The sequence below is a fragment of the Dysidea avara genome, chromosome 3 (genome assembly GCF_963678975.1).
Source record: "Dysidea avara chromosome 3, odDysAvar1.4, whole genome shotgun sequence".
In the NCBI taxonomy this organism is placed as follows: Eukaryota; Metazoa; Porifera; class Demospongiae; order Dictyoceratida; family Dysideidae; genus Dysidea; species Dysidea avara.
The window spans coordinates 9,613,957-9,639,650 of NC_089274.1; the positions used below are offsets into that span (position 1 = coordinate 9,613,957).

At 36.5% G+C, this 25,694-nt stretch overlaps 1 protein-coding gene and 1 long non-coding RNA gene across 3 annotated transcripts in view; one reads left to right on the forward strand and one right to left on the reverse strand.

Annotated features, from left to right (window-relative positions):
• The window catches only part of LOC136249275 (uncharacterized), a 268,619-nt gene extending 255,468 nt beyond the window's left edge, over positions 1–13,151 (forward strand). The window contains exons 3-4 of one of the 2 annotated variants that reach the window (XR_010698139.1): positions 12,297–12,368; positions 12,883–13,151. This is a non-coding gene — a long non-coding RNA (uncharacterized lncRNA). Of the gene's footprint in view, positions 1–12,296 lie in introns of both variants that reach the window. The other variant, XR_010698138.1, reaches the window with a different exon arrangement.
• The window catches only part of LOC136249274 (uncharacterized), a 34,829-nt gene continuing 9,306 nt past the window's right edge, over positions 172–25,694 (reverse strand). Inside the window, exons 6-16 of the mRNA XM_066041234.1 lie at positions 25,476–25,634; positions 20,709–20,796; positions 17,050–17,109; positions 15,374–15,559; positions 14,294–14,487; positions 9,428–9,550; positions 9,299–9,370; positions 8,029–8,079; positions 4,205–4,357; positions 1,640–1,756; positions 172–390 (exon numbers count right to left, since the gene is read on the reverse strand). Coding sequence (XP_065897306.1) covers positions 289–390; positions 1,640–1,756; positions 4,205–4,357; positions 8,029–8,079; positions 9,299–9,370; positions 9,428–9,550; positions 14,294–14,487; positions 15,374–15,559; positions 17,050–17,109; positions 20,709–20,796; positions 25,476–25,634 — 1,305 coding nt within the window. The 3' untranslated portion in view covers positions 172–288. The remainder of the gene's footprint in view (positions 391–1,639; positions 1,757–4,204; positions 4,358–8,028; positions 8,080–9,298; positions 9,371–9,427; positions 9,551–14,293; positions 14,488–15,373; positions 15,560–17,049; positions 17,110–20,708; positions 20,797–25,475; positions 25,635–25,694) is intronic.

Consider the following 25,694-nt stretch of genomic DNA (forward strand, 5'->3'; position numbering starts at 1 on the left):
CAAAGTTTATAGCATCACTGTTACGCAGCTATAATATATGAACATAGATAGTATATTCTACATATGGGTACGTAGAATATACTATCTATGATATGAATAACATTTATCAGTCATTAGTAAGTAAAATAACGCATAATTATAGTTATAATATGTTGTTAAAGTACAATATAGTTATGACAATAGTATATTTTTAACTTTGATTGCAAAAATAACAATGCAAAAAACTTTCAAACAGTGAAAAAATGCACATTTACACATTTTCAACTAATTTACACATGTTAGTTAAACTTATTCCTCTGGCATTGTGGCAATGTGCCTCTCTAAAACAACTGATAATCTCTGTAGGTCACATAATAAAACAGATGCTTTCAGTCTTTGTTTAGGTTGAAACTAGAATAATATTCACATCAAAATTACATAACGCTGTATTGCTTTATAATGCACATACGGGTAAGACATGTAGTGCTATAAGAACTGTAAGGGGGTATATACAAATTCATAGACAATACAAAAATCACTGACAATTGCTCAGTATTTGCATGTGAAAACAATATTTTAATGTGACCCACAGATTTATTTTGATACTAACTAACTTCATTAAGTATTGTTATATACTGTGCACACATGTAGCTGTGCACGCATTGTAGGCTGGTGTTGTAACTGTACACGTGTCAGTCATGGCTGGAATTTTAAACTTTAATGCTGTATAGTTGCTGAAGAACAGAGTTTGAGAGAACATCTATATATTTCTTAGGGCGTGGCTGCTACAGGATAAGTGCAGGAGCTACTAAAACGTTCCACTGAAGTTACAGAGCGCTTAGAATGTTATGCTATGGGCATTTATATATTGAAACCCAGTGTTGGGCAAGTTACTTTTTAAAAAGCAAGTTACTTTTAAAAAGTAACTAGTTACATATTACATAATACTTGCAACTGAACTATTTAGTTAGTTACATATTACTCATAAAATAAAGTAACTATAATAATATTACATATTATATTACTTTGAGTCCACAGCCTTAAGCTGTCATGTGTGAAACTACCACCTTATCACGTGACATGATTACGTTGTTGGACAATGTGCAAATCTTGGTTATAAGTAAGAAGTTATTCATTCAGCAGGCTTCATTACTTTGTTGTGGCTAGGCATTACACACTAGATTACTAACAAGATTAGTAACTTTGTTACTTGTAGTAATAATATTACATAATATTAGTAAAGTAACTTGAGTTGTATTACCTGCTTTTATAGCGTATTTCGCTATATTACTTAGTTACCACAAAAGTAATAATATTATGTAACGCGTTACTCCCAACACTGTTGAAACCAGAGAGGATTAATTGTAAAGTGGTTGTCACTTATCGAGAAATATTTTGCTATTGTCAATAATATATTAATAATCGTAGAGAATAATGGAGCAAGTATTAAATAGCTGATTCACACAAAACTAGACAAAGTTACTCTCTATATAGAAAAGTTGTTTAATGTCTCAACCATGTGTATGTGCACGTACGTGTGTGCAGTGTGTGCGTGTGCATGTATAGCAACATATTCATTAATAGCAATAATACACATAATAATTATGCATAATAATGTATGTATAATTACAAAATTTCAATAAACAGCAACACAACTTACTTGCATTCCCATTTGCATGATATCACACATCTTTTGCAAAATGTCGTACCATACATCTTCAGAATACCCAAGACATTCTGACAATTCTTTATGGCATATTTGAGGCAACATCTGTACCTATATAATTACGTGCATAATTTGTTCGTCCATATATTTTGCTACGTAAATCTTAAAGAAACTGTTATAGGCTTTATTATGTATGTTTAACAACACAATTCTAAAAACATTGTGAAGAGCTTGAGTATCTTGTTTAATACCAATGAAGGGTGCTCCATAAAAGACCATTTTAGGCAACAAACTCCTGGATTAGCTACATACTTCTGTAGAAAACATTACAAATGCAAGAAGAAATTTTCTTTGTTTGGCTTTTGTACAATATAAAAAATTCAGAAGAAACTTTGCAGCTGTACAATCAAGACACATGGTAGTGTGTCATGTGGCCAAGAAAGTCAGTGCATCACACTGTGTGTATATTGACAGGAAGAAAGAAAATGTGGTTTCACACCTGCATAATTATAGTAATAATCCATGGTCCCTTCTCCAAAGCATACCATTTTTACATTATAGCTGTCTGCCAGGTAGAGTAGGATACACAGAAAATTAGATTAAAATTGCACCTCCCATTTGTGAGATATGAACAGCCACAAAGTTTTGATTGCTTTCCTTGTTTTTAAGGGTCTAAGGAGGCTAATTATTCTTTTCACAAACTTTGTAAAACTGTTGTAGAACGCAAACATGTGATTTGATTATCTTGAAATTCTTTAAAACCATATTGTGGTGTTAATTTTCCATATCAACACTTAGACGCCACAAATCTATTTTAGTGCTGATGCTGATAAATTACAGGTCGACAGTTGGTAGACACTGTTCCCACACAATAGGACCTTTTACACACTAGCTGGACCAATTAAGTGACATGTTCTAGTACAGCTGGACCAATAAAAATCAAGGGATATGTGCTTCTTAATGACCTAGCTGTACTTATAGCAAATGTCCTTTTAATACACACTTTAAGAGAAGACAATGCAGGTCATGACCATGCCCCTTAAATATTGCGTACAGCCGAGATCCACTCAAGATACTCTAATAAAGCAGTCACCCTAATGCAACAGCCATGTTTGACATTGTAATAAAACAGTCACATGTGTAATCAGCTGTAGCTATAACAAAAACCCCTAATGAACCAGTGCAGTAAAACTTAATGAAGTAGGGATGCAAGGATTAAAGGTGCTCTGTACAGTTTGTGTAAGGCTTCCCAAGTCACAAGGCGAAACAGGTCATTTTTTACATTGATGGAAATATTACGGTCGTTAATTAGTCTGTGGCTTATTACTGAATTTTTAGCACCTGTGCATTAGGCAACAGGCACGCCCCTTGCTATTCTACACCCTTATGTTTAAAATAGAACTAGTCTGTCATTTTTCACCCAAAATGCATGAAAATTTTGGATGAGTTTCTCTAGTAATTTTGTTTTAAAAGAGTGTTTGCGGTTTTTTGATAGCAATTTCAGGTGACAAATAGCATGGAAATGAAAAGAAAGATTGGTGGCAGTGTCAAACCAGAAGTTGAGTATCTGATGATTGAGAGGCTATAAGACAAAAATAAAAATGCACAATAGTTTGTACTGTTTTGTATAGTATATCGTGAAAGTATCAAGGCTCTAGTGTGTAAACTGTAAGACTAGTCCTAGTTTAAAGGGAAAATTATAGCTCGTATTCTACAGCAAATTAGCAGTTAGGTTTGGACTAAAGTGTGCTCTAGTGTTAGCTTATATCCAGTAAGAAAGTACAGTATATTTGCCTAAACCATTGGTGAGTAATGGAATATCATGGGAGCCATACATGAACTGTACAGAGCATCCTTAAATAGCAGTGAAACAAGAGATGTAGCTCTGTGGGAAAATCTCTACTTTGGCGCTGAATAAATAATTGTCATAACGTACCAATGTAGGGATTTTCCTACAGAGCTATGTTGTACTACCATCATTCATCTATTGTTTCACTACTTTTATCACTTGGATCCCTACTTCATTTTTAAATTAATAATTTATATACTAGTAAAGAAAACACTGGACATATTGATTATAAACCTGGTATGCTCTTCATGGAATAATATCTTTTATCAACTAGACAAAAAAACTGTGTATTAATAACTTAAAAAAGCATATAGAAATTTATTTAAAACTATCAGTATTTTCAATTACCCTAATAGAACAGTCACTACTCTAATAGAGCAGTCATTTCTGTAGTTCGGTTAACTGAGAATCCAGTTAACTGGATAACTGAGGTTCCACTGTAGTTTATGCTTGGAAATTTTGGCTAAGATATAATTGTGTGCAAAAATCCTTTGTGAAAAATATTTTTGCATACTTCAATCAAAAATTATTTGCAACAAAATAATATAGTATTGATATAATCATTCTGCTGCAAATGTAATTCAATGGAAAATATATACAGTAAAATTAATTTATTGCAAATAAAATGAACTAGTTGCTAATAAATCATTAATTTTCACTTATCATATACATACATACACATATACATATAATAATTAATTATAATTTACCCCATAAAACGCAGTAAGAGTTTCTGCAATTGGGCAGTTAACGAAGTTCTTTAGCTTTCTGTCAGGACTACGTATATTTTGTTTGACATCATTATCATTCTGTATTTGAAACTTTATCATATTCTCAATGGATTCTTTAATCTCTTGAAATGTCTATATAAATAGAGGTATGTACAAGTACCTATAACTACAGCGTTATTACCACCACCAACTAACTCATGAATCGTGCATATATTTTAGTCATATCCCTCGTAAACGTGTTATAACTATAAAATATATATCCATGCAAAAACAGTCAAGCTGTATAAAAAGGGAGCAGATTTCAAAAACGTGGGTGAAAAGTTGTGAAATCAAAGGTGGCAGCCCAATCATGAAATGGCTGTAGTGATGTTAATGAAAGGAAAATCATGGTGGCAATGATGTTATCATTAACATCATTGCCGCGATTTCATGGCAATGTCATTAACATGCAGCCATTTTATGGCTGCCACAATTGATTTCACAACTTTTTCACCCAAACTTTTGAAGGCTGCACCCTTTTTATACTTTTGCATGGATTTCACTTTTAAATACCCAGCCAACCACAAACTGGCTTAGTGGTTTTTTTACATACAATCAATCCACAAAAAGTAAAGCAATGAAACTACTATGATGTGTTACTATGAATCAACACCTCTGCAGTACTGGAAAAAGAAATGGGATACAAAGAGGACAAAGGTAAGTCCATGGATGCATGCATTGTAGCTGCTATGATTGGAGAAAAGGCATATCGCAGGACAAAGCAAAGTCGAACAGTGAAGAAATCAAGTCTGTAGCCCTATCCATAGTTAAGATATGCTTGGCTAAAGGCATCGGGCAGTCAGTCAGGCAGTCAGTTAAATATAATTTCACGGAAACTTGTTGGAAGGGTTTGAAGCCACTCTGAAGACATTTATGGACTTGGCTTTGCCTAACCAATACTGCCAAACTGTTAAGGGAAAAGTAATACCAGTATTTGGGTGATATTTGGGCAAGAAATCCCAAACTTCCATGATCCCTACTACATCCATATGTATGAAAGTGAAGTCTTAAAAGGTTAGCATTAATTAAGTGAAGTAAGAATACATACACGACAATAGAAGCTAGTGTTTTTCCCCAAAAGTTAACTAGATTCAAATTTCGTTTAACACTGGTCATAGTGATACAGTCAAGCTCAAATGTGCTTTTACAATATTTCCAACAAGCTTCTACATGCATACACAATTTCTTCATGTTCTATTTCCCAACAGACAGACTAACTTAATGACTGACTGATACCGTCAGAAAGAAAGTGGCTAGGAGTAGTAAATAAGTACTCTTCAGGTTTTACAGAAATGTTTTGCATTCAGTGCACATATGGCCTGTTGGCGTGCTATTCGAATACATAGCATGTGTGCACCGTGGCCAAACCTTTAAATTTTATTTCCTCTTTAGATTTACCTTGAAAGGTGTTCATTCCTGGTTTTACTTTTCAATTTACACCAACTGTGCACTCAAAGGTTTGGAAAGGGGGGTACACCAGGGTTGTAGGTATATAAAGCAGGAGGTCTGGGGGGGGGGGGGGGGGCACAGCCACCCATAAGCTAAAGGTACTGTGGATTGAAATTTTTGATGTAGAACAATTTTATTAATGTCTAAGTAAGTAATATATTATTATGCTTTCTAAGTGGTCTGAGAGCTGTGAAGTTCAGTGACAGTCATAAGTAGTGCTAGCAATGTACCTCCAGGTATCATACAATTATGACCAATACAATGTCTCACACGAAGTGATTATTCAACAGAATCAACATACAAAGCGCACTGCTTAGTGCTACACTAACATTCTATAGAGAGACCATGCTCTGGGGAAATATATATGCACCTGTAAGGCAATGGAATTTAAATGGATATACAGTAACAGTGTTATTGAAGCAGGTGGTGTAATGGACTTGTTCCTACAAATTATCGCTACACTTCTTGTTAGACTTCATAACGGGTACTGAGTAGAATTCTAGGAAAACAGGAATGAGATGTGGGTGGAAAGTGGGAACAGGAACAACCACTTGAGACAGATTATCATGTCTGTCTCATATACATATTGGAGTTTACAATGCTTTTTTGAAGCATTGTTGAATCCTTCTTCAAAATGATCAAAACACTTTAATACAGCAGTCACTTGCATTAAAATATTCTAACATAGCTATCAAAAATGTACCAGGGACCTACATTGAAAATCTGTGAACTTGATGGAGTATGTGGGAAAAGAGATTAGGTATACAAACTAGCTAAGTTATCGACACTGAAAGCTAGTTACTCCCTTGAACCATAACCATTTTTAAAAATTCAACTATTGAACATTAAGTGGTTTATGAAGCACTTTAGCAAAACTGACATTGCCTCTTATAGGCTCCACAAACTGCACCTACAGCTTCTGGATAAGAAAAGACATATGATGGGGTATGCAGCAGTATGTTTGTCAGGCTGGAGCAGCTTGATGACGAGGCTTCGTGAATGGTGTCTTTAGACTCCTCATTGGAGCCACAAGTATACTGCAGCTACCATCATATGACTTTTATCCTAATGCAGCAACTTCCCACATCTATATGCAGGAGAACACTACATTCAGGCACTGTCAGTTAACTGGAACACTTTATAGTAATTTTCTTTGAGTCTTTTAAAATATGTGGTTTCAAGGGAGTGACTAGCTTTCAGCACTGACAACTTAGCTAGTCCATATACCTACCTAATCTTTGTCAGCTAAAGTTGCTAGTGGATAGTCTCATTAATGAAACATTTTGATTGCTTTTTTAATGAGTGTTTCAATCATTATAGTGAAAATATCCACCAATTCTATAAAAATCGTTCGCTCTTATATTGACATGATGACCTTTATCAGGAATTTTGTATATATTATTGTTTTCAAATCCCGCTTTCTGAATTCTATTACCAGGTTAAGGTTCTATGTAATTTAGTAACCCTCAGGTTCAGCCCTCACTTTGCTTGAATGTCACAACACAGAATCTTTGGGGTTTTTGTAGAACCCTAAATTTTGAAATCAAACTATTATCAGAAGCATTTAAAGTCAATTGGGGTTAATTAAGTAATTTTCGGCTTGATAAATACTACCAAGGCACTGTGAAGGTAACAAACTAAGAGGCTGGTGGGAAATGCACACCTTTGTGATCCTTTCCAGGGGCGGATCCAGACTTATGAAAAGGGCGGGTCAAAAATGAACTGAGGCACTACATTGTCTCTGGTTTGATAGGGTGAGACCAAAAAAAAAAAAAAAAAAAAGGTCACAGCCAGCTGACAATAGCTGCCCACCTCACCAACCACGCATTTATAGCTAATAAAGTACATAAAAATCCTTAAATAGTTCACTACCCACTGTTCTAATACTCTGACTGCTTTATTAGAGTGACTGCTCTATTAGAGTATTTCGATCTTGGTATACTAAAAATTTTTGGAGGGGGGGTCAAGAGCCCCCTTTGACCCCCCCCTGTATCCGCCCCTGCTTTCTATACAGTACTACTGTACTAAATGATAACTACATAATTAGTATATCTCTTTTGATAATCAATAATTACATATGCACCACACTCTACAAGGCTATACCATTTATGCCAACATAATTACGAAAACATTAAGCACAGTGCTACCATAACAGTGGGCAGATTTTCAAACCTGTCATTTATTTCATGCACAAATAAATACAGCATAATTTCATTAAATATATAACTGTGCAATAGCATAAAAACTGGCCTTATGTGTTTTTAAAGTGTACAAAATATTGTGACAGCAAACTGATGTAGCAGCACACATATTACCTTCTGAAATTGAGCTACTGAAGGGATGTTTGGCTTCAATGTTTCAATATACTAAAGTAAAATTAGTAAAACAACAAATAGCTTCATTATAAGTTCATGTTGATGTAAACTGCATGACAATTTTTTGCATCCACATTAAGTATACAAATAAGTAGAACTTATGAGTCATTGTTATCTGAAGCAAACAGCATATGATTTATATAACACTACTGCATCAGAAACACGAGTCCTTATACCAACAGTACCCTGTAGAGATTTCAGCTACACGACAAAGTCATCCTGTATAGAGTTTGTAAACAATTCACACTGTATAGAGAGTTCAGCTACACACTAAATTGCAAAATCCTCTAAGGCATTTGGTAGCTTGCATGACATTACTTTTATGAATAGGACTTTTTCCATTTCTACCAAAAGAAATGTATGTAAAGCTATTGTGCTGTCTGTTTTACCTTATGGTACAGAATCTTGGACAATAAAGGCTCCTGATGTAAGACAACTTACCACCTTCATAACCATTGTGTCCATACTATTTTGGGTGTGTCTCAATACCAACAATAGAGGGAGCATGTTACAACTAATAATTTGTCAGAGGAATTTGGTATGCAGTGGTCGATTGCTGATTTTATTGTGGAGAGGCGCCTTCATTGGCTTGGTCACCTTATCATATGAGTGATGATAGACTGCCTAAGCAGCTACTATTTGAGAACTGCAGAGGAAGCAGCCTTTTCATAGGATCAAGAAACGATGGCATGATGGAGTGTTGTCTGACCTGAAGGCTATCAATATTGAAGATTGCTGGTATGCTTTATGTTAAGATAGGACTGAGTGGACTGAACTATGTAGGGCACAGTCAAGGAGGCAGAACACCTGTGCTGTAAACTCTCTCAAGCAAGGAATTATTTATAACTGGAGTCACTGGTCCTTACTTAGGACCCCGCTATTGCTGAACTCGCAGCATCAAGAGGTGAAGAAGTTGTATATGTGTGCATGTTATGTGTGCATGTGTGTGTGCATGCATGTATTTGTGTGTGTATGTGTGTGCGTGCGTGCGTGCATGAATGATGTATGCATGTATGTATGTATGTATGTATGTATGTATGTATGTATGTATGTATGTATGTATGTATGTATGTATGTATGTATGTATGTATGTATGTATGTATGTATGTATGTATGTATGTATGTATGTATGTATGTATGTATGTATGTATGTATGTATGTATGTATGTATGTATGTATGTATGTACTACGTATATACACATGTACGTACCTCTATGCTGTTCTTGCATTTAGTGACAATTTCAGGTAGTTCAATGCTGACATTTTGAAAAAGCCAGATAAACTATGAAGAGAATCCACACACTCAGACAGTCTAATGTTCAAGTAGCTACTTACATACCTGCTCAAGAGTACCATCATTCTTATACTTCCCTTCTAGTACGTGCATCAAAGTTATACTGGCACTCCATACATCAGACTTAGGACCAAATATTTTACAGTCTTTATCATCTTTGAAAAACATCTACATAATTTACATATGAAGAAGCGTGTTTAGCTTCATACACTACAGGATGTATGTAAGTAAACTACTTATCCCATCCAACAAAAAGTAATGATATCATAATGCGGCCATGTGCGAGGTGTGCAAGTTGTAAAAATGATATTAGCTAATCAGATAATACAATGTTATTGTTAAAGTGTTAATGAGAACTATGTGATGCTGCTAGTTTTTAAGTGTGTGAGTATCTTCATAAATGCCACATAAATTTAATTCTCAATAAAGCAATGTGTATAGATTCTCTGATAGTAATAAATAGTTTGAATTTGGCCACCTTTCCTTTGTTCGTAGCATTGCTGTATACAGGAAAGGCGGCCAAACTCAAACTATTTATTACTATCAGAGAATCCATACACATTGCTTTATTGAGAATTAAATTTATGTGGCATTTATGAAGATGCTCACACACTTAAAAACTAGCAGCATTACATAGTTCTCATTAACACTTTAACAATAACATTGTATTATCTGATTAGCTAATATTAATTTTACAACTTGCACACCTCGCACATGGCCGCATTATGATATCATTACTTTTTGTCGCAGTTAACTCTGCTTTACTTGGACGCGCACTTTTTTTACAGATATAAGCTGTTTTTGGATGGGATTTCAATACTTTTTGTTAGAATAAGCAATGCACTGTTGATAACAGTAGGTGAGTTTCCATGGTTTTGACAGAAACCCCAGATTACAGTGACAGAATATTAAAATATAACTGTAATTTTAGTGGCCAGGGCCGCCCACATTTGGGGGTAACTGGGGTATTTTTCCCCCTGCCACAGCCCGAAAGGGGCCACTTGAATACCTGTTTAAAGAAAGATCGATATACTCTAATAGAGCAGTCAGGATCTAGACCCTTCATTGCCCCTGGGCCCCTCTTTAACTCTTTTCCCTGGCCCTCTAATTTCTCTGGACGGCCCTGTTAGTGGCATGCAACTGCAGTCAACTAACACCCATTTTAACTAGTAAACCCTTAACAACACTTTGCCTTTCATCTTGTACTGCATTGAAATGATCAAGATACTCTATTAGAGCAGTCACAAAACAGCTGTAACACAGCAATCAATATTTAGCTACTTACAGACTTTACAATATAAAAATATGGCACTTGTAGAAATGTGACTGTTCTATTAGAGTATCTCGATCTACTTCACGCATTGACTAATTCAAGTGAAGAAGCTACGCCCCTGCCAAGAGATCTTGTGAAATGAAATGAGAATAGTAAAGAAAAGGCAAGTATGTACAGAGACAATAGAGGGGCACGTAATTATGTCCTGTTGTAAATAAACGCCTTTAAAATTTATATTACTACTAAATAAACGCACCAGAATAGGCTTGTGTGGCTGTTGTCTCCAAGGTTGTCTCATTACTTGTCTTTTCATGTTGAAGGGATTTAGTCGCAATTGGTGAGTTTAACTATACATGTATTTGTGTTGTAAAACTTAATTGTAAAAAGGCGATTAGCACATATCATGATAAACATGTATTTGTCACAGTAGAGTCTCTCATGAAGTCACGATTATTACGAGACATTGGACCAGGGTAAAAAATTTACTGCTATATTTAGAGGTTGTAGCGTTTGTATATCTTAGTATCTTAATAAATAATCCCCCATGATCACTAATCACTAATAGTACAGTGAAAACTGGTCATTATTCAAGCCGTAGGGACAAAATTTTCTAACCTTGCCTTTTAAAGAGGTGGCTGCATTATGCGGCCTTAAAAAAAGGTAAGAAGCATGCTGTTCTAACTGGCTATAGAGATGGATTTAGTGTATGACAGCGTATGAGACAGTGAGTGCTGGCAGCAAGGGGGCAGCCAATCTGTTAGAGCACCAAAAGCACTGCTTCAGACATAGGCATTTGACTGTCAGCCCCAAGTGTAAAAAGTTTCACTATTGGTCCTTATAAGCTCCTGATGAAGAAAGTGATGAAGTCATTATCCATAGGATATATTTTTCAGAGTATCCATTTCAGTTCTACAATATAGTAGCCAAGCATAAGATGAACATAACACAGCATTCCAGTAGTTTAGTGGTGACCACAACACTGCCTGAGTTAAACTGTGGTGAGATTTGAGACTACCAGAAGCCCTGGAATGTCTTCAACACATGAAATACCAAATATCTAATGCCTGGTTTTCATCCACAGTGAACCTGTCTTGGTGGCCACTTGTACAGAAGGGAAACAGCTGCCACACAGTCTTGCGAGCGAAACAGCTAGTTGCCACACCCCTTAATTATCAATTTGTAAAATCTTTAGCAAAATTGTGTGTGCGAGCAAGTGTGATGTGGCAGTGCCGTGTATATGGTTGCTGCCTAGCAGTGACACATCACGAGTATTGAAGTCACAATGCGTTACAGTATCATCCATCTAAATACAATCTGTGAATGTGTCATTTTGTGTAGAGAGCAATCTTCCACAAGAAGTAACCTGCAGGTTTCAGTGTATATTGTTAACCATTAATATTGTTCACAATATTGTGAACTATATGTACAGTGAAACCTCACTTAGTGGCCACCTCTTTAATAAGACCACCTCATTATATTGGCCACCTCTAGTAGGTCCCAAATATAGCTAAGCATTACTTATGACCTCATTAATAAGGCCACCTTGTTATTCAGGCCAAATTTTTTGGTCCCACAGCCTGCCATATTAATGAGGTTTCATTGTACTTATGTGAATTTTTATTTTTCGTAACTTTTCTTCAGGTTTACTGATGGGCACTATGAAGCATTGTTGACTGGTACGTGTATAATGTGGTGACTTGAAATGCTAAAACAGTACGTAGCATGTCTTGTATGTACATGTAATGTGTTGTAATGTGTCCACACATCCACACATCTTAGAAATAAATATAATTGTATTCTCTATAAATAGTCAGTTCCATTGTGCCACTGGGTCATAAGTTGGTTGAGTATGGATCATCCAGGGCACTTGAGTCACATTTTGTCCTGGCCAAGTGGATCTCATCCACTGACAGAATATACAGGATCAGATCACGTGTATAAATTACGGTGGAACTTGTTTATTGCCACCTTCACTCATTCAGCAGGTAACAGTGTATAAATTCTCAATTGGAATTGGCTTTTCAAAAGTGGTTGTCTTTCTATACTAGTGGCCATTAAGATAGGTTGTACTGATAGAGTGTACATACTAGAGATGCAACAATATCCTCCACTTAGTGTCGTTTGATAATGATGCAATGGAGACTATGTATTATTGCATTTAAATACTATACTATTATATTGCAACTCTAGCACGTATTTATAACAGGAATGTTTGTTAACTGTTTAGACATACTGGAGCCACACCCACTCATCTGGATTCTACAAATGGAGTCATACCAATTTGTTGTCATCATACTTACTCGTTACTCCCATTGTGTTTGGATGAATATACATGCCGTCATGTGAGACTTGCTACCATGGCGGGCCACTGGAAAACATTTGCATAGCAGTTATATTACAGTCATTATTGTACAATTCTTACATTATTGTTGTGAAAAGTGTTTGGTATTCATGTGTCTCCTCTGTATGTTGTAATTACATGTGTAACTTTGTGTGGGGGTGCTATAAAATGCAATAATGCATGGTGACAATTGTATTAGGCAATTTTGCACACTTCCTTTTAAGCTAGCTACATGTGCTAATTACTCACAGCTTGTGTCAACAACTGGTAACCGCAGTTGTACTCTTGTGTCATTCTTTAAGCCGTGCCCTTAGAGGACAAATTATGTGGGGGCGACTAATTTCAAAACGAAGGATGGTATGCAGCACCATCGATTATATCTATGGACTATAATCTATGGCAGCACACTTCTTGGTGGCTATATGTACTGATTAACTACATAGAGTGCCAGTTCATCAATACCCAGTGACCGCAGTTGTGCTCTGCATCATTCTTTAAATTCCAAGTAAAATTCTTAGAGAGCAAATGACGTGGGGGCGACTAAATTCAAATTTCAAACTAGCCATTCTCGAAAAAAAAAGTTTCAATCTGAACGAAACTTTCAGAACAGTTTAAAGACACATTGCCCTACATGCCAAGCGAGTATTGCGGAAAACAACAATCTGGGATTTGTATTTGGCCTCTAGGTCGACTGAGGACGACTGAAACTTCGTTTGGTGCTGAAATCCCGACTGTAGGGTAATCATGTATGGTGAAATCGATGATGTGAATCTTGAGGTGATTGAGTGAATACTGAAGCGATAACAGGGCGATCAATGTTCGGAATGCACAAAGGAACGCAAGGCATACACCTGCGGTTGCGTCTAACCGCATGCGATAAAAAAAAAAATAAATAAAAAATGAAACTTCCCCTTTGATGTCGGCAACCTCGATCACGAAACAATCGGCATGGATTTGCTTCACTGCTTGTGTGGTAGTTACTAGTGACACGATGAGTTCAACTCCAGAGTTTCAGAGGGATAGCGTAAGTGACGGGTGGATTACAGGAAGGCCGAATTTGACAACGGTCGTTCTTGTAAAATCTTCACGTAGTGGTCGCATCATTTATTGTCTGCGGCGCGCGTTTCTGCTTTACTGGCCGCGCGACTCACTACCGTGAGTCTTGATATCACATACAACTAAAATTTTCACAGCCTTTTCAATTGTTTATAGTAATAGCCTTGGTCAAGTTTCTAGGATTTAAATAAAGAAACTTTTGAAGTTATGAAAAAATTAGCATTGTAACAATATAGCTTACCTCAGGAGCAATCATGCCTTTAGATCCTCCAGGGTTTGGATTTAGTGTTTTCCGTTTGCCATACATTGTTGCAGGTTTGTCCATCAGATCAAAGTCAGCTATTTTGCATAAAACAGCACCCTTGCTTTTGCAGCAGCATAAAATAGGATGCTTGCATAGACAGTGAGTAGTCTTTCTCATTAAAATATTTGAGCCTGTAAAGAATATTATACTATTAACAGCAGAACTACCATAATAAATTATGTGATAGGTGGGCCAACAATTATTCATACTATGTAGCTAATTGTAGCAACACTAGAAGTTACAATTGTATTGTTTTCTTTAACTATCTGTTACTAATTTTTGTAATACTCTAATAGAGTGTATGGGACTTCTGATAACACACACATAGAATGCTCTAGTACAATTTAGATTTTCCATTGGTAGGTCTGAAATTATGAACTGTTTAGTACTGAGTAAATTTAAACTAGAATTTTCATTTATAAGGAAGAATCAAGCAAGCTGAGCAGCTGACAACAGCGGTTCAATGGTTAAGGATTTGGAAGTTAGGTATGAAGGTCTCTGGTCTGGGTGATTTTTTCAACAATTTTTGTGCACCTTTTTGCCAATTGTTGACTGTTCTATTAGAGTACTTTACCTCCATAATTTACATTATGTTTGTTAGACTTGTTTTTTTTCCCTTGTAGCTCTGTTGCTGTGATTGTGGTTTTTTTTAAGCCACAAAAAGTTTGAGCTATAATGGTTAACCTATACACAGACCGATTTTCAAGTTATTTATCCATAAGTGGTTTACCCTGAAGGCATGATTAAAATTGATCTTTTCTTTCTGCAAATAATCGTCTATAATTCCTTGAATGTTTACCAGATTCACATCAGACTTAATATGAGAATTCACCTCAATGCATCCTTAATGCACAAATTTCATGGGCAATTTAGTTACAAATTTGCATTTTATACTGGATTTATGCAACATTTGGAATTATATAGATATTGTACAATTTAAGGCAATGCATGACTACTGGTCTACGTATTATACTAGCATTGTGGTGCACTATTATTCATATTGATTTCACAACTTACGCTTTATGTCTCTGTGGACCAAACCTTCTCTTTCAAAGTACTCCAGTGCACTAAATATCTGTTTAGCCACCTCCAAAAAGTTTCGTACATAGTATGACATAATATTTCTCCCTTTGCATTTTTTCAGGTAGTCAAGAAGGCATCTGCAATCGTGTGCACCTTCATCAAAAGGTTCATTGAGACCCTCTATAAAACATAAAATGTATCCATACCATGAAAACTTAGACACCTTCAATGTAGCTTGCATATCATACAGTACAATAGTACTGTATAGCAGGGACAAAGAAGGTGTGGGCGTGGTCCATGAACAAAAAATCTACCCAAAATCATCTTCAGAAATCCTTCACGGCCATTTCACAGCATTGGTCAGGTATAAACAAGCCCAAATGTGTCTTCAGAACGACCCGAAACGTTTCCGATGAGGTGTTACAAAATTTTTAAAATATATTATTTTAGCAAATCAGTTTTCTACTGCCTCACTGCCTGCTTCACTGCCTGCCTCACTGCCTGCTTCACTGCCTGCCTCACTGCCTGCCTCACTGATGCGTTCAGTCAAGTGTAGCAGAAAACTGGCTACAGCTACAGCCTTGCCTCTTTGGCGGAAACGCTCGAATTTTGTGGAGAAAAACCTTTCACAATATTAAATACCTACAATGTGTGCGCTACTGTCTTACTGTTTTATCTTTGATCGTGGTCATCTCTCATGGGTATGGCTTCCATCAAAGCACGCACACCACAGCGCCCCAACATATTGGAATAAACGTGTAGCATAATTGTAGAAAGCACGTGATTTTAATGTTGGGATACACCTCGGGATATGCTGCTGCCTGTTCAACATCGCCACTACACGCGTAAGGATTAGAGTGTTTGCTTTGGCTCGAAGGTGGTTTCTTTTCCAAGTTTTTAAAAACCGGTTGTATATGGTGCCTCTCTACAGACTCTATGGGTAGCTTTCCCAGAGCACTTTTCAGGCGTACTACAACTGAAAACACCGTAGTAGGCCTCATAGGCTCGCGTATCTCGTCGTCTAGAAAGTGGGTGTGACTCGTACTTATGCGAACTAAAAGTAAGAGCAGCCCTGAGAGAATTAGTGGAAAATAATACTGTAGACACACTATAAAACAGTTGAAAAGATACTTCTGTGGGTAATGTGTTGTTTAAAGCGGTTTGTTAAAAATCCACATCCTTAGGAATGTTTAGCTGTGTATTTCGAGAATTGCAGAAGGGGGGGATTACTAAATACTGTTATTCAAAATTTACAAAAAAGTACACAAACAAGTGCAAGAAAAATTAGGAATTTTCCATATGAGTAGGGACTGCAGCAATAAAAAACACTGAAACAAGCCTCTGAGACAAAACACAACTGAATGATTGCATTTTAATCCCTGCTATGATGTATGGTTAAAGTAGGGATTAAAACGCAATCATTCAGTTGTGTTTTGTCTCAGCGGCTTGTTTCAGTGTTTTTTATTGCTGCAATCCCTACTTATATGGAAAATTCCTAATTTTTTCTTGCACTTGCGTATATATATACATCTAAAATATGAATGAATTGCACAGTAATGTGCAGTGTACATGCTGTATATATTAGTACATTTAAGTAACTCAAGAAGAAGGGAAAACCTCCTTCTACAGCACTGACTTGAGAACTTAATTTTACACAACAATTAACTTACTGTATTCCATAATTGGCATCACAAACAGAAAAGTGTGCTTATCATTAATGGCTTTATCACCTACACAAATATGTGAGGTTGCAATAAGAACGTTTGTATACATATTATGAATTATACATTTTACAGCATGGGAATCTAGATCAGTAGAATGTAATAGCAGCATGCAATTTGGAGTGGTAGAATAGAACATGCAGTTAGATATAATGTCTATATATACTGTAACGGTAGGCGTGTGCATTTTTTATGCATGTGGCAAATGATCAGTTGATGCTACTAAACACATAATTTCATGCCAAAATATCTTTGCAATGAGACATACTACATAACATATTAAATGACAGTATTTCTACATTGTTACAACCGACCAAAATTCACCAAGAGTGTTTAATTCTACATAAAGTATTGCTCTATTATAACTTCGCAATACATGCATGTTGCATGATTGCCACATGCATGAATTGCAACACGTTAGCACTATATTCAGTCCCATTAACACATGACATGTTACATGTATGAACCACCACTGCCATACAAGTGATGCGTACAGCTTGTAGCATGCGTATGGCCTACTTTATAAGCATGACTCTGAACCAATTACAGTGTGTATGCCTTATAAAACTTGCTGTGATAAAAATACACATAAACGTCGGCATGAAACAGTGCTGTACTACAACTTAATTCTCAATGTATGCTGTGTTCTTTCATTGTAGATCATAACTAGTGTCACCAGTGAATACCAATCCTAGCCACTAAAGAATAGATTACGCTGGAGGTGGGGTATAGCTGTTACTGTGAGTGGTGCCATGGATCCATGGCCTCAAGTTTCTCAGTTCCAGTGGTGACTGCCAACTCACCTTAGGGAGCCATAGACCAGGATTAGGACCACCAAAGATAAACTGAACAGAGTCTACAGTCATGTGCAGATCAACATATCACATGACTACCACGTGAACACTGCATGGTTGACCATGTGTTGCCAAAACAGCTTTTATTAACAGTGGAGATTGTGTATGTTTTGTACTATATAGTGTAAAATGATAAATAAAAGCCTATCTTCAAATTCACTTCTTGGGATCTAGATTATCATATGAGCCCTGTTAGATGATTGTGCCATTGGTTTATCTTATAGTGATACAACAATTGTGTATGTAAGAAATAAAGTTTAATAACAATAATACATACAAGTATACACAAAAATTTTGGAATTTCAATTAGAGTAGGGACCATAGCACATCGATAAAATGTACTCAAACAAGCTGGAGTAGTGCACGATATTAAATCGCAGTAAAACAATCAGAAGTGTATATCCCTACTGTGCTCAAGTGCTGTGCTCAAGTGCACAGTACGGATATAACACTTCTTATTATTTTATTGTGATTTAATATCGTCCACTACTCCAGCTTTTTTCAGTACTTTTTATCGATGTGCTATGATCCCTACTGTAGTTGAAAATTCCAAATTTTTTTGTGTACTTATTTGTTGTAAATATAAATTATTATGACTGGTAAATCCATGCATACTGCATCAGAAATAGCGCCATGTGCCCCAGCTATATCAATTATCGTCTGAAAAGTGAAGTATCCATCATGCTTCGTTGTCAGCTATGTTCAACCCATTACACAGCATTATGAATCAAGAGCTGTTCAAAAAGCACCTCTGCAATCCACGCACAATGAAAGAAAGAAATGGCACTGTGCCCCAGTTATATCAATAATATTATCATCTGAAAAGTGAAGTATCCATTACACTTTGTTGTCGGCTATGTTCAACCCGTTACACAACAGTACTAATCAAGAACTGTTTGAAAAGCACCTCTGCAATCAGAGTAGCTACTATGAAAAATATGGACGACTTCTGTTTTGAAGGGAAGCCATCAAGTGCTATAGCCAAATCAAAACTTCAGCAAAGATGAATGGAACACAAAGGAGGACACTGATAAGTCCATGAAGAACGCATTGTACATACTGCGGCATGCCAAGAGGCACCTCTTGGGCCAAAGTGACGTTGAACAGTCAGTCAGGCAGGCAGTCAGTCAGGCAGACAGTCAGTCAGTCAGAAAATTCTGTTAAATAAAAATTCCATAGCAACTTGTTGAAAGTGTTTCAGGTCGATCTGAAAGCTTGTTTGGTCTTAGTTTTACCTAACCAATACTGCCTCATTGCTGTCTGAGAAAATTTAGGCTGGTTTTTGGGTGATGTTATTATGTGGGTCACGCTTACTCCTTGTAATCCCCACTATACAGTACTATCGTACTGTATGATAGGTCAATGAACAATCCTTCATTGCTGTATACAGCTTGGCAACCTACTTCTGTGTAGCCACGCACATGTGGTAGTCATGTGTAAGTTTGTTCAACAGGCCCCAGCCAATTATGCAAAGCATAATAGGTAACCAAAAGTAAAAACCATAATGCCAGCATAATAGAGATGATTTTTAAAAGTGCAATGCTTATGCCACAAAAAAGCAAATATTGAACACATTACTCCATCTTTTCAAACATGCTATCTGTAACGACTTTTAACAGGCTGTAGGAACCAGGTGTCCTACAATACAACTTGTGCTGTAAAGCCTTCATAAATAAAAAATGAATAAAAAACAATATGTATTATTACTATGCTTCATATATGAAAGCATGCAAAACAGCTAAATTAACTGTTTCTTGGCTGGTTATAAGATCAATATATGTGACCGGATCTGTGAAAACCCGAAATAATGGCACAAGCCTAAATTTTCAGTACAGGCTATTGATTACAATGCGTAAAATACTTACATAGATGAAAAAAATTCATAATTTTTTTTAATGCTTTGTTCTTAATGCAGAAAGTGTGCAATGATAAAAACATGGGTACCATCGTATTTGCCTGCTCAAGAGGCCTTCGAAAATCTTTGTTTCGTAGCAGTAGCCTAAAGGATACGTGAGTTATGGGAATTTGTTTACGTTATGTCAAAGCAGTCATATGCGATTGATTTTTCTTCACTGATTTTGTCTCTATATGTAGTGAAGAAAGGTGGTAGCAGAAACATCTCACCATGTAATGGACTCCCCTATTCATGGCGAACACGGTGGTGCAAGTTGCAACTCTGTACTGCATTTCATTTGTAAGTTACAGTCGTTTTTGTAAGCACCTGTAATTTATTTTCCCTATACTTGCGGTACAAATCGATCTTTCTATCTGCTACTTTGTAGGGCTGTAACTCCAAAAGTTGTTGGCATACAAGGCTGAAACTTGGCCAGAGCATGCACTCGGATAAGTAGATTATAAATATTCATCAATAAAGAATTTGAAAAATACACCATTATGTAGGGTTTTCGCAGATCCGGTCCCATATTCTAAGGAGCAGTCACCAACTTACTCTAATACAGCAATTAGATGTACTCTAATAAAACAGTCAGTTCTTGAGCATAATCTTGATTTTGAAAGCATAATATTGAGCATTGTAGATTTGAGTTTTGAGCACTGCTCAAAAGCATAATAGGTAAAAAACTCTAGGGCCTAATTTTTAAATAATACACGTGGCTGTGTTTAGCATCACGCATTGTTTACACACACATGTGCGAAGTTGTATTTGAGCGGTACTGTACACTTATACAAATTTTACATTATCACATTTTGTCATTTACATGCAACAATTTTGATGTCTAGTAAACATATACATACCAATTATATATTCTTCTGCTTGGACCACATGTTGATGATGTAAAGATAGCACTCTTTTAAGTCGTTTTGGCTTGTAAATTAGTGGTTCCTATATAATGCAATGTGTTAATACAAACAATCCTCCAATAGTTATTTCATAATTGTGCTTAGGCACTATAGTCATGCAACAATGAAATGCTCAGTCACATGAGATCACAAAATTTAATCACGATTGAGTAATCATTAACATCATTCCCTGTGTAATGATGTCAACCACAGTAAATGTTAAATACAAAGAAGACAGTGAGTTTACTATTGGCAGCAAAAACAAACAAAAAAGCTAGAGCAGAACAAGTTATAAAGTTATCACTAAAGCTTTAATCCAAAGCTCAGCTTGGTATGTTTGAATTATGAGTGGGAACACTATTCTCTTCATTCTCTGCATATACACATGACAAGGACACACAGCCAGCTGCAAATGAACCACAAAATTGTTAAGCAAATAAATCACTGGTTGTCAGCAGATTTAAGAAAAGAAACAATGAATCTTCTATGCAATTTTTAACAGCTATTGCCAAAATAAGGAAAAGTCACCAGTCAGGCAAATGGAGTATGAACATAAGATGCAATGAAAGGTTTGAAGTAAATCAATGATCGTCAATCATCATGGCAATGCCAAAATAATCAATTGCAATTTCAAGCATGAAGAAATCAGGCACCCCAGGCTTTAATGAGTGTTTGAAAAAGAGAAACATACGTAAAAAGTATATAACTGTATACGTCACTAATAAAATTCTTCTCCCAAAAACCATGCATGAGTCCTATCAGCTGCCCAAAATCTTCAAGGTATTTTAAGAGTGCTAACAATTTTTGTGAAACTGTACACTAAATAGCTAGCTATTGGTGCCAAATAATTGTAGTGGTGAAAGGTGAAGATTTACCTCCAAATTTATTGTTGTTTGACCGCTGCCATAGCACAGTATAATTATAGTACAATTATAGTAGTAAAGACCATAAAATTTGAGTTCTGCCACCAAAATATCAACCAAAAAAACAGCCCCATATTAACATCACAAATCTGGGTAGGCCTTAGGGCCATAGGCAAAATGGTTTTCTGGGGCCCTATTATATGTATATACACGTATATACACGAGTAAGTAGTAATCAGAATGGAGAGACAACAAGGTACATAGTGAACAGTCACTGGAATTAGTGTTTGAATCTGAAGTCAGAGGAAGTTTACTATCATACAGTATGGTAGTACTGTATATTAGGGATCATGCTTTCCAGCCAACAATATCACCCTAAAACCAGTCTCAATTATCCTTCATGACAACCGACAACTTGGCAGTATTGGTTAGGCACAGCCAAGTCCAAAAATGTCTTCAAACCAACCCAAATCCTTCCAAAAAGTTTCTGTGGAATTATAATTTTTTTAATTTAACAGAATTTTATTCTGACTAATTGATGCAAGCATAACTCAACAATGGGTATAGCTAAGGGCTTGATTTCTTCACTGTTCAATGATGCTTCATCCCGAGATGTGCCTTTTCACCAACTGTAGTACATACAATATACCCATCATGGACTTGCCTTTGTCCTCCTTTGTGTTCCAGTTCTTTTTGCTGACAATGCTGGAAAGGTGTCGATTCACAATAGCATGATATGGCTTCCCAGTGGTTGTGTTGCAATTGGTATCTCGCCCATACGGATGATATCCACAATGACAAAATTTGATGTCGTATTTTTCTTATTTTTATTAATGCTTTACAGCACAAGTGCTGAAGGTCTGTAGGACACCTGGTCCTACAGCCTGCACAAAGACATTAGCTACATAAGGTGTTTGAAAAGTTGCAGAAAGGAGAAAAAATCCATGACTGGACCTAGGTAGCCTCGAACCTGCAGCCATCCGATTTACGCTCATAATTTACAAAATGGCCATGTTAGTGTGGGCACTTAAGAGACTTTAGCACACAGTATTTGAAATGAATATTGTCTGTAGTTTTATACACATGAAATCACTAGATAATAGAGGTAAGAAGTAGTACACATACCGCAACTACTATAAGACAATGTTACAATTCCAGGTATAATTCTAACTAATACCGTTAATTTTTTGTCTCATAATACTGGTTTCCAGATATAGCTATCTAATTCAAAACAGCCAAGCTGTAAAAAAGAGTGCGGCCCTAAAAAAGGCTATGGTGAAAAAAGATGTGAAATTCAAGGTGGCGGCCAAGAAATGGCTATGATGGTAGGTTAATGGTAAAAATTTTAATAATGACAATTCAGGTGAAGTTTGGTGCTGCTTGGTCATAGCACAAAATTCACCTGAATTATCATTATTATAATTTTTACCATTAACCTACTGTACCATCACAGCCATTTCTTGGCCGCCACCTTGGACTTCACATCTTTTTTCACCATAGCCTTTTTGAGAGCCGCACTCTTTTTTACAGCTTGGCTGTTTTGGATTAGATTTCACTTCTTTTTGTATTTCTATAGGCCGGCTTTGGGGCTTTTTTACCCTATCTTTTTTTCTTTACCACAAGAAGAAAAGATGAAGCAGATGTTAAATTTTTAAATATTTCTGATTTTATAGGTAAATGTACAAATTATATATATAATACATATATTTATTACAGAACTCTCTACATGGTGGTTTCTTTGTAACTGGACACTCTACAAGGTGACTTCTTCTAGCTGATCTTTCTACAGAGTGAATTGTTTGCAGCCGAATTACTGTATCTACAAGGTAACTTCTTCTAGCTGATCTCTCCACAGGGTGATTTGTTTGTAGCTGAACTATCTACAAGGTAACTTCTAGCTAATCTCTCAACAGGGTGATTTGTTTACAGCTGAGCTCTTTACAGAATGGTTTCTTTGTAGCTGAACTCTCTACAAGGTAACTTCTTCTAGCTGATCTTTCTACAGGGCGATTTGTTTGTAGCTGAATTTTCTACAGGGTGATTTGTTTGCAGCTGAGCTCTTTACAGAATGGTTTCTTTGTAGCTGAACTCTCTACAAAGGTTACTACTTCTAGCTGATCTTTCTACAGGGCGATTTGTTTGTAGCTGAATTTTCTACAGGGTGATTTGTTTGCAGCTGAACTCTCTGCATGGTGGTTTCTTTGTAGCTGAACACTCTACAAGGTGACTTCTTCTAGCTGATCTCTCTACAGGATGGTCTGTTCGTAGAGCTGAACTCTCTACAGGGTGATTTGTTTACAGCTGAACTCTCTACATGATGGTTTCTTTGTAGCTGAACTCTCTACAAGGTAGCTTCTTCTACCTGATCTCTCTACAGAGTGACTTGTTTGTAGCTGAACTATCTGCAGGGTGGTTTTTAGTAGCTGAACTCTCTACATACAAAGTGACTTCTAGCTGGTCTCTCTACAGGATGACTTGTTTCTAGCTGAACTCTACAGGGTGATCTGTTCGTAGCTGAACTCTCTACAAGGTGATTTGTTTCCAGCTGAACTCTGTATATGATGGTTTCTTTGTACAGAAATCTCTATAAGGTAACTTCTTCTAGCTGAACTCTCTACTTTTCGTAGCTGAACTCTCGACTTTTCGTAGCTGAACTCTCGACTTTTCGTAGCTGAACTCTCTACAGGCTGATTTTTTGCAGCTGAACTATGTACATGATGGTTTCTTTGTAGCTGATCTCTCTACAGGGTGAATTGTTTGTAGTCAGTCACTAGAAAATTCCATTATATATTTTTTTAAATTCCGTAGCAACTTGTTGAAAGTATTTCGGGTCGATCTGAAAGCTTGTTTGGGCTTAGTGTTACCTAACCAATACTGCCTCATCATCGTCTGGGAAAATTGAGGCTGGTTTTTGGGTGATGTTATTTCGTAGGCCATGCCTACTCCTTTGTGGTCCCTACTATACAGTACTATCATACTTGATCCCTAATCGAACTTAAAATTCCTAATTTTTCCTTATACTTGTTATTAAAAGGATGAGAAAGATGAGGGATTCATAATATATCAGTGATAAACTTTTCTGATTTCTGACTTCAGACTCAGTACATACATTAGTTGAATGCACACCTTGTAGCCCTGGTTTATATGTGACCCAGTCTGAGAAAACCGGCCTTATCGCCCATGTCAGCAGATTCGATTCTTCATCCAGGACACAAAGCTACATGAATAAACTATCTAATTCCACAATCAAAATCAACTAGACTTGAGTGGTCTGATTTTGCTGGCTGCTTTTCCCAAGCCCAGTGGCGATCCATATGTGCGGTGTCGGGCCTTAATGGAGCTCTGGTCAGCCTGGGGATGACTGTGTGTGGCTGTACAGCTCTGTGGTATTGAATAAGTACCTCTGCTGTGAATTTCCTTTCATTTTAGCCAATTTTGAGACCTCAATGGCCCAAAACGTGGCCTAATTCATCCCTATGCCTTCCTTTTCAATTTTTGAACACCATCTTGCCCGTCTTCCACCCCTTTTGCAGCTCGCCTGATACAGTCAACCTCAGTTTAAAAACTATATCTAAAATGGCGGGAACCTTACTTGTTGGCTACTTGCACAGTGGATGCTCTGGTAGGTAAGGAATTGGTGTAAAACGTTTGAAATTTGGTACAAATAGCTTCAACCATTGTCAAGCTACAACACACTAAATACTTAAAACCAGCCTTTCTCGATACTTTTAAATAGGCGATAAGACCGATTTTCCCAGACTGGGTCACATATACGTATTAGTTCTACATACGTACATGCATGATTTGTACACAGCAATGCACAGTCCAGTGTTTTCTAATTAATCTAATTAAAAATTACCAAATTTTCTTCTTTAACAGCTACAGTTTTGACTGCTGAGTAAAACCCTGTAGTATATTTTAACTCGTACACTCTACCAAATCCACCATTTCCAATCTTAATTCCTTTGCTATACTGAGTGTATTCTGTAGATATTTGTCCAGTTCTATTTTTATCTCTCTGCATTGTAAGACAGTACATTACACATAACAATTTTATAAAATTAATACAAGTAAACCG